Genomic DNA, 9,695 nt, shown 5'->3' with positions numbered 1-9,695 from the left:
GTATATATTGATAGCTAGGTAAAAATTGAGAAGTCATTACGTCTATAAATAATAATATACAACCTTTCAACTGAGCAAGCGTGACTACCAGTTGCTTGGTTCAACTTCCTAGGGACGGCTGTGAAATTATCCTCTGTGACTTAGTCAGCACGAACTCCACGACACAAGGCTTTTCTGTGTAGCCTCGGTGCAAAAAAGTGAGCGCGTATTGACGATCTGACCTGAACAATTGCACCACCAGACGACTGGAGTGAAGCCAGCTACACATACTGGATCCCGCGCTAAGAACTCACTCCAGTCCTTTCACGAGCAGTTGAAATATCAATAAAGTCTAGAAATATGATAAAGTTCCGAATTGGAGGCAGAACCTGCGGCGGATCTCATTGCACCACATCGTGGTATCATTTCAACAAGCGACCAAAGGTTCCATAGGTAATTTGTCACAAGCTGAGTCTGAAATAATTCTCAATGACAAATAAGACCCTTAATGAGGGCACTGAGTGCGTGCAAAGCCGCGTCAATGACGGAGGATGAGCTTATCTTCTTCTAAGTGGTCTCGCCGTCTTGTACCCCTTATTTTTGTAACATCTTAATTTTCTATCAGGGCTTTCAGCTTAATAAGAGTGAACCACCCAACCTGAGTCGCTTAACTTTCGTGTATGCTCACAATTTTCTAATAACCCGTGGAACCTTAATGCTTTGCACCCTAGATTATGTGCCTGCCCTTTCAGCTGTACCTTCATACAGTGACTTGAATGATCCATTTTTTGCAACATCAGGTTCGGGATCTTCTACAGGAGACTCATATCGTTTATTTCCACCGAGAAGTGCCATGGAGACCACAGCCTGAAGCCGTTATTAATGTGCCTAAACAGCATTCACAGCTCTGGCCTATATGAATGTGCGCCGAAAGCTATCACGATTCACGATTGAGTATAATTGTTATCCATCTTGCCCTTAGCAAAAACGCTTGATATATAATAAAACATATCAGAAGATATTTTGTCATACTCATGATACATAACGAATCTCGAGAACGTCATTGCACTGAACTGCGTGACCACCATTTTTTGTTTGTTTGCTGAAATTGTATGCCCCCCGAAGAGCGCACAGTGTTTTTTAAATGGGACAAACGCAATATTGTCTCACTAATATGGGTGATGATAATGCAATTAACATTTTTACAGAATTTACCCAATTTCTAATTAATAGTTTGGATGTGTTTCTTGGGCTTTTGGTTGAAGAGAAGCTATTGATACGATTTGACTTGCTGTGATTAATATTCGCGGCTATAATTCAAAGCAAAATCGAGAATTTTACTTCGACAGAGTGTCACGCAACAAGTGCGCGAAGCGCCAGAGACATACAGATTGTCAAAGGCAGAAAAATCAAGGTGAGTTTGTAGTGGGTGTTAAATTTGTGGAAGCAGTTAATCTGCCAATGCATGCAGTGTCTGATGTTTTTGATACCAAGATCCTCTCACACTATATCGAACATATTACGGTCGTAGCCAGAAAAGTTAGAAGGACACATGAGCAATAGATGCAAAACTCAAAGTGAATCAGTTCGTGAGCTAATATCCACCTCTAAGCCTGTCTTGATTTGAGTGTCACAGTCGCCATCTATAGCACAATTAGTCTTAGGCGAAGTCATTCCAGTTAGGGAAAGCCGTTCCGGTATCTAACTGTAATATACTTGCTGGATGAAGGGTTTCATTTTCAACATCCTCCAACTCAGCTCGAAACTTTCAAATTGCAAGGCAGTGACTGGCTTCGACATCAAGTCCACCTTCATGTCCTTTGCTAAGCAATACACAAGCCCCACTAAGCCGTCATTAACCCTCTAACGCACAAAGTGGCGTTTTGCCCCAGCATGGAGGTCGCTTCGCGCAAGTATTTCCGGTGATACCCTTTGTTATGCACCTGGCACGTTCCTTCTGCCATCGATCTGAAGATGTGGACATGTCCAAAACTGTTATTAATCACCAAACACAAACTTTGCCAAAATTTTGCTGTAACGCGTGGAAAATGTAGCCACCAGCGAGCTATCCTGGCGGATAGCTGTGGTGAGGAGCCCGGCTGTGTCCTTTTGTACGAGTTATCATGATCACACAGACCACAAATTTACATTAAAAGACTCCTACGTTCGGGGACGTTAGTCTACCCAAAAAGTTTTGCAAAAAGGGTAAAATTCTTTGACTCCAGCCGCACCGCCATCCAAAACACGGCAATGTATTCCGCGCGCGGTCCTCGCGAGCTCGTGGCTGCTTGTATGGACCAGATTTCCCTTGAAGGAAGTGCAGGTCTTACAGTAACGTCTCTTTTCTCGTCTCTGGAGCCGAGTAATGATGTGTTTCTGCATCAACAAGTGTGGCGGCTGTTGCGGTCAAGTCGCGGTGTCTTGCGCTTCTTCCGACGCGCCATACTGTCACCAAATAAAAAGCGCAAGCGACCTGGCACAACCGAAAGCTATGAAGTTAGTGTCGATATGAAGGGTGAGATGCATGGGCCTGAAATACACGGCCCGAACGACATTTTGATGCTGACGACTGAGGAACTGGAGCTGCTCACATACGAAGAAGCCGTGGCAATGCAGCAGGAAGTAGGCACAGAGATAGTAGTTATAGCATGCGAGGAGCTTCGACATCGAGCGCTTAATATACCGTTAAAGGCTATTGCCGCTGATCTCGGACCTGAACATTTCGGTATTCTTGAAGCAGTGGGTCGTGCGCGCATCCAGGGAGTAACAATCAACAAGTTGACGTATATACTGAAAGGTATAACCGTCAAAAGACTGCACAATTGTCTTGACACGCTAATCTCGTGCGGTTTGGTAGCCAAGCGAATGATGATTGTGACCCGGCCCACAATGAGACGATTGAATATTATTCACCTGCCGCGATTTGCTGACAAGTTTCAGCCTCAGATGTTTGACGAGTCGGCGAGTTTTGAATTTGATGAGCAGAGTCGAAAAATTTTGTGCGTGGCAGCAGAAACATATTTAAAAGGATTGCCGACGTACTCATCAGTGCTGTCGGATCTCGGACGCGACCTTTGTTTGCAAAAGCGACATTTGGAGGTACTTCGTTCCCATATAACTCAAGAGTGCAAAGCGGATGAGAACTTTTCGCTGGAGTTGTTTCAGGCTGTATTGCAACCGTCGCAACGTGGTAAAATCGAGCCTAAAATCTTAAATTGCGTGCGGTACAAACCTCCGAACACTTGCAAAAACGCGGCATACTGTCGTGGTATCGTGTTAGAGCTTGGGCTGCTCCATCAGATTTATAGAGTCATTGAGGCCAACTCTGAGATCGGAACCACGATTATTGATTTGCGGAACCAAATTGTACTACCAGGAAGTAAGTTACCGTATAAATTAGTGGGTATCTTGGCGGGAATGTACAGCTTGAAGGCAGAGTCGATCATCCTGGGAAAAAATAAAGCTTTTCGACTGTATCTTGACTCGACAGCTCCCAGCGCTAAAAACATGTACAGCAAAAATCAAAAGAAAGGCACTTTCGATGACACTTGCTTGCCACAAGAGAGTCGGTTTATTGTCACGACAAATGAAGACGAAGTTGCAACTGACGTAATTATGGAACGACAATCTACACCTCGAGTTAAGATGGCCTTGAAAGTTGCACTTCGTGGATTAGAAGTTGATGGTACGAATGCTCGACGTCGCCAGCACATTTTAGATAGACTCAATGATGAGAAAATAATAAGCTTATCGTCGTTGCGCGAAAGTGTTTTTGGTATGGAGAAACAGCGCGCCGAAACTAACATTTTGCCACATTTTACAGACGTGAAGGACGAGATATCGACCCACAGTAATGCAAACAGCTTAATGTTGCCTACTACAGTTGGAAAAGTAGATACTCGGTCAATTTTCCGCATCGCAACTGAGCTCGAAGGTGCAAAAAAGTTACGGCTTTTACAGCTTCCATTACCTGCACAAAACGTTTCAACCAAATTTCGCGCGCTGCGCTGTGTGGTCGCGCCTGGATATGAAAACAAAGATGCTTTTATTCAACGTTATGTGAAAAATTATTGTCGTGATGAGCGGTTGCGGCGCATAAATCGAAAGGCTGATCAGAGCAAAGTGATTCGATTTGACAAGATTGGGGATGAGCAGGACGAGAAACCTAAGCATAAATTTGCGCGTAAAAGACTGAGAAAGGAGTTCACACTGGCTGCATCAAGCTCTGGAGAGAACAAGAAACAAAAATCAAATCTGGATGGTGAAATAGATGCCCAAACGCAATTAGGTGGTCAGGTATCAGACATCGAAGCAGCACTGAGGACACCAGCATCATATGCTCAAAATGAAGTTAGTTACAGGATCCGGTGCTTTGTGAGTCAGCAGAAATCGGGAATTCACTATCAGCAATTCCGAAAGCTTGGGTTTGCTTACGGTGTGATGTATCGGTGCAAAGCTTTACATCGGTTCTTGTGGGATGCTTTGCACAGAAGCGACGTAAACTTTCAGCTCCCTGGCGAAGAAAAGGATACAACAATAAAGAGTTTGAACGAGGTCAATGGTGATTGTAGAAGTAGGGCCGCTCCACATCAAGCTCCTTTGCCAGGGATTGTGTTTTCGCGAGAATCGATATTACACTCGATGCCCGTGCATTTATATATTCAGATTTTTTCAGGCGGAGGAGTTTTGACAGATGCAGAATTTGCCATCGTCGAGGAAGCCGTTAAGCATCAGCGCACGTTTGAAGCTATTCCAAAAAAGCTTTGTAAAAAGATATGGTGTCACGAGTCTCAACGCACTGCAAAAGTATTGGGTACTCTTGCAGATTTAGGGTTGATCCAGCCACACAAGATTGGAATGAAACACTTGGTCGAAATTCTGCGAGCTGGGTACACCGACGGGCGAGACGGTGTACTCTCTCGCGCGCTAAAGGACAACGCATTAGGTGGGCTATTTCGTTTCAACAAACAGGTCAGAATTAGATTAAATGATCATGACAACACGTGCAGCGACATTCAGACTACAAACGAATGCCGTGATGTGAATGATCTTGATTCGATTCGAATCGTTGGTTTTACCGAAAAAACGTATAGCTTTGCAAGTACGCTACCGCTCACGTTTTCATTTCAGTCAAGCTGTGATGTTGATCGCTTTTGGGAGGCTCTTGAGTGCCTTTGCCTGGAGCAAATGACTATGGAAGTAGAGACTCCAAGGAGAAACGAACCAGCCGTGCGTGAGGTTCCGAAGCCTGTTAAGACGCGTGCTCGACGAATGCTGCGGATTCTCGCTTGGATACCGAAGTCACAAAAGCCTGTAGCCAAGCAAAAGCGCGATGAGGGGAGCCACGGAGATAATTTTAAGAGCAGTGGCATTGTTTCTACTATTTCGAGACCTCGCAAAAAGCGACGACATGCCGAATGTGGTGGTGAGAATAATAATCTGCACAATGGAGCGAAGCGAAAACATAGAAAAAAGTACCCTGCTATAATGGAAGATGGTCAGTCAAAGGTAGAATCCATTACTTGGCTGGATGTGCACGAACAGCTTTTGGATAAGTATTTCATCGACAACTGCAAAAGCCGATGGAAAGTTCCCATTCCCCAAGGCTTACAGCGTGACAATGAACGGGTGGCTTTCCGGAACCACACAGTTTCACGAACAGGCTTTGGTCTAGTGACCATTGCACGGAAACTAGGCAAACGGAGGATTGACGTGAAAAGACGGTTGAAAGAAAGACTAATGGAGCCTACGGTAAAAGTCGCGTATGAGAACGCGAAACTGGAAGCGAAGCTTGCTGATAACCCAAGCGGCCTTTTTGACGAGGAAATTGCAATCCAAGAAACGAGTAGAATGACAGCACTCTTTCGGCGTGCAGTAATGATGATCATGTCTCCACGCGAAGATTACCATCCGCTGGTTGCCGAAGAACTGATATCTTCTTGGTCCTCGCAAGAAATCCGACTGGTTTGGCGATATCTATGGCTTAAAAATTGGATTGTGCGCGCGCCCGAAAAGGAAAGGGGCCGAGGGTACTCGACCAGCAAGCGGCTGCAAGATATACTTAAGGTAAATACACTGTCGTATCCATTATTATTATTTCAGCAAGCTGCGGAGCAAGAAAGTTTGGTGTGTTCAACACTGGAGGAAATTGATGTGGACTCCAAAGATGCGAAAATATCCAGCATGTTTTGTGTTGACCCTCAATATAGTGATCAGCTTTTCGAGAATGACTTTCCTACGAATGCTACACCTGGTCAATGTGCTCTCGAGCTAGGATGTCAGGTACTCGGCACGTGCTCGTTTACAGCAGTTCACGTCTCAGCTTCCGACATAAACACGAAATTTGAAGATTTGATGGCCATCACCCAGACAATTCGCATGAGGGCACCGACTCCAGGCGCATGTAACAGAGATAACAGCTTTACCTGCACGACTTTGAAGGGCAGAGCTGGTTTTGCTGCACATTTAGCCAACAAGGTAAATGTTTCAAAGGCGTCGGATTTCATTGACAGCTGGCGAGTGGAGACGAAGATGCACGCAGTGTCTGTCGAGGATACAGATCTACTGAGCGCTAACGAGGCTTTTTCGCTCGAAGAGATCTGCGACAATGCAAGATTCCACCAATTTCAATATGCCGAGAGAGTGGATGAAGAGCTGAGCCACGCTGTCGCTGTGCATGTGCGTGAAAGTGGGGAGGAGGGCTTGACTATGCTATCTTTGGTAATAAAATGTCGTAAACCAAAATGTACAGAGAACGAAAGATCGTTGCGCATTCGTGTGGCGCGCTGTCTGGACGCACTCGTTGAACAGGGCCAGCTTATCGTTGTTAACGCGTATTTTGAACAGCGTTATATTGTTAAAGAGCATGGGGACGTGTGGATGCTACGGCCGTACTTACTGATTTCAGGTACCTCACCAAGACCCAAACTTCTTTTTGAGGAGGGAAAGAACACGCTATCGTTTCCATGGCTGAAAATGGACGGCGGGACAAACTATACATTTCTCTTCTCAATTCAGCGCAAGCTGCTAGCGCTTATAATTCAGGCACCGGGTATTTCAGAAAAGTGCGCTTACTTTAAGATGAATAAATTATTGTCCTTGCAGGATACTCGCGAGGCAATGTCAATGCTCGCAGAGAACGGATTAGTCTACGCCCGTGCAGTTACCAATTCTACGTCGACACAAGTCGCAAGTTTGTTTGGCTGCTCGGTGAGTCAGCCGTCTGTTCACAAGATCTTTAAATTGGAGGATAATGTGCTGTCTTATGATCGCTCGGTGTTTCAAGTGCGCTATTTTCCTCACGTCGAGTGCATTCAGCGATTTGGAAGTATCGTTCAAGACTACCAAAATATCGTATTTCAAAATGATTGATCGAGGAACAGGTTCTTAAAGTTTCTATGACTCGAGGTAGGCTATATATGTGTGTAAATAAATTATTTATCCCTTCAAACTGTAAGGAATGTCTAGTACTGAGAGTAAGTAATTAAAACAAATTTGTTGGTATATGTCGACAGCCTTTCATTAAATTATCTTATACAGCCTAGCTCAGAAGTGCCATCCGTGTACCACACCATTTGTTTATTACTTCCACGCGTACTGTATTTCTTTTGAAAAGCGCGGATGATCATATTTGTACAATTCGCTTTCAAATATGTTCGTTTCCGCCACCACCTAACAAGTTTCGCTCCACTTTTTCGTTGGTATGTCTTAGTCGTGGATACCTACTTGCATGCGATGCCTTCTTCAATCGTTCAATTTCTATAGCACTTCAGGCAGTTTACTGCCTCGACCCACTTGTCATATTGTACTTTCCACATTTCCTGTCCATATATATATATTGTACTCCATCATTCAATTGTCCTATTGCAATGCTTTCTTACGACGTTGCGGCTTGTTTTCTGCTTCCACAGCTCTTCGTGCATATTTTGTTCGTTTCTCGTGTTTCTCTCAGCTTTTGTATCGCTGCGTCATTCTTTCTCAAAACTAGCATCATTCAAACGTTGCCAGGTATCGCTATATTGTCGTTTACTGCTTTGATATTCTAACGGTTTGGAAAGCGGAGAGAATAGAAACGGATACAATTTCATGGGATACAAACCCAGCTGCCTACTATGAATTTCAGCTTTTCCTATTCCACCCAGCGACTTGCTCTTAATATGGTCAACCAAGATGCATGGCGAATCAATAGACGCATTTCACGTAAGACTGCCTTGGTGAGTCCCCCGAATAAGCGCTGCATATTAAGCGAGGTATTCCAAAATTCTAGAGACACGTCCCATGCAAATCGTACATGTAGGCCATGCCCGGAGCATTCACTCCATCATCACATTGCTTGCCTGGCCTGTTGATTTCTTTACTTGTCGTCGGACTCCGGTAGCTCTGCAAAATACCATCATTCTTGAATCCGTTCCAAGACGTGAATTTTGTGGCCTGATCTCTTTCCGAAAGCCATAAAAGTGCCTAAATTCAGATGCTACCGCAAATTTTATTTTGACAAGGCACACTTTTAATTTATCTCGGTCACTTCATCAATGACATTGAGTCAATCACTTGATCCTTTGGACGAGAGCAAATGACTCAAACGAAGGACTTTATTTCGGATCCCTTCTTGACTGCGCTTTAGTTTGTTATTCTTGCCAAATTCGTTTTGTTGTGTGTTTTGTCTTCAGACGTGGAATTGGCGGTCATTATATACACTGCCATAGCATGAACTACCAAGACGTCGCGATAGCACACAAGCGCTCACCAGATTACAGGTATAGATCTCTTCACCATCGCGGTAAATGCTCATTAACTTTCCGTTATATAATATATTGAACTCAACATTTCATCATGGAATTCTAATGCCGTGACTCCAGTATTTTTTATGTTCACGTATATCAATTAAACCAACCACACACTTTGAAATCAATTGGAACTTTTCATAAGCTTTTAAGCGTTTGCAAAATAATATTTGAATGCAAAGTCTGGAACACAAAGTTTGTATTTTTATCCCCCATTTTATGTACGAAGCTATGTAATAGGTTTGCCATAGGGGAACATAATTTGAAAAATATCTCTTAATTCTCCCTTGATCTGGTATCAATTTATGTTTTGGCAGATCTTGTCAGGCGACGTCCTATCAATACATATCTAGTCAAGACAATATTGTCATTCGCGCTCTTGAATGATAAAAGAGCCTCCGCCACATTTATTGCTTATGGCAGCACAAGCGTGTCTCTTAACAGTTTCCGTCAACGGCATGTACTCGGGTGCAGAAAACAATGAACAACGTCAACGTCTATTTCTGTATATAACAACCCGATTCCAGCTATGAAAGTGTTTGCTCATCCCCACGATCCTGCTAGTGCATCTACTGGCCAGGTCGAATGAGTCCGTGTCTCACTCTTAATGGGAGCGCATACACTACCCATTATTGTATCTTTTCGTGGAGAGGTAAGGACTTGAGTGTATCAAATCATTAGTGGCACTGTTACCGAGGATATCTTGCAGAATAGGACCTTAAACTCCCGATAGAGCTCGAAGCAAAGGTATATCTTCCACTTCACCAGATAATTGCTCCACTCCTGATGAACTCGTCTGCCCGCTATCCGATCAAAATGGAAACGGACATCCTCTTTATTATTGATAAGGACGATCTTTATTGCAGCGAGCTGCCGTAGCTTAGCGCTTGAAAAAACGTTTTTTAGGTCACCGACCTTTCATTCTTTACAAGC

The 9,695-nt window shown here is 44.0% G+C and overlaps 2 protein-coding genes across 2 annotated transcripts; one reads left to right on the top strand and one right to left on the bottom strand.

The window, feature by feature from the left end:
- Positions 1–100: 100 nt before the first annotated feature.
- Positions 101–834, bottom strand: PHALS_00588 (uncharacterized protein; the record flags this gene model as incomplete). Its single annotated transcript, XM_024717690.1, has 2 exons — positions 101–216; positions 738–834. The coding sequence occupies 2 exons, from the start codon at positions 832–834 to the stop codon at positions 101–103; spliced, it is 213 nt and encodes a 70-aa protein (XP_024586812.1).
- A 1,395-nt stretch (positions 835–2,229) lies between these two features.
- On the top strand, positions 2,230–7,350 carry PHALS_00587 (GENERAL TRANSCRIPTION FACTOR 3C POLYPEPTIDE 1; the record flags this gene model as incomplete). The annotated part of the gene is made up of 2 exons (XM_024717679.1): positions 2,230–2,776; positions 2,837–7,350. The coding sequence occupies 2 exons, from the start codon at positions 2,230–2,232 to the stop codon at positions 7,348–7,350; spliced, it is 5,061 nt and encodes a 1,686-aa protein (XP_024586811.1).
- Positions 7,351–9,695: the final 2,345 nt, after the last annotated feature.

Source organism: Plasmopara halstedii, assembly GCF_900000015.1.
Source record: "Plasmopara halstedii genome assembly, contig: Scaffold_117, whole genome shotgun sequence".
NCBI classification, from domain to species: Eukaryota; Oomycota; class Peronosporomycetes; order Peronosporales; family Peronosporaceae; genus Plasmopara; species Plasmopara halstedii.
This window is presented reverse-complemented; position numbering and strand designations above follow the sequence as displayed.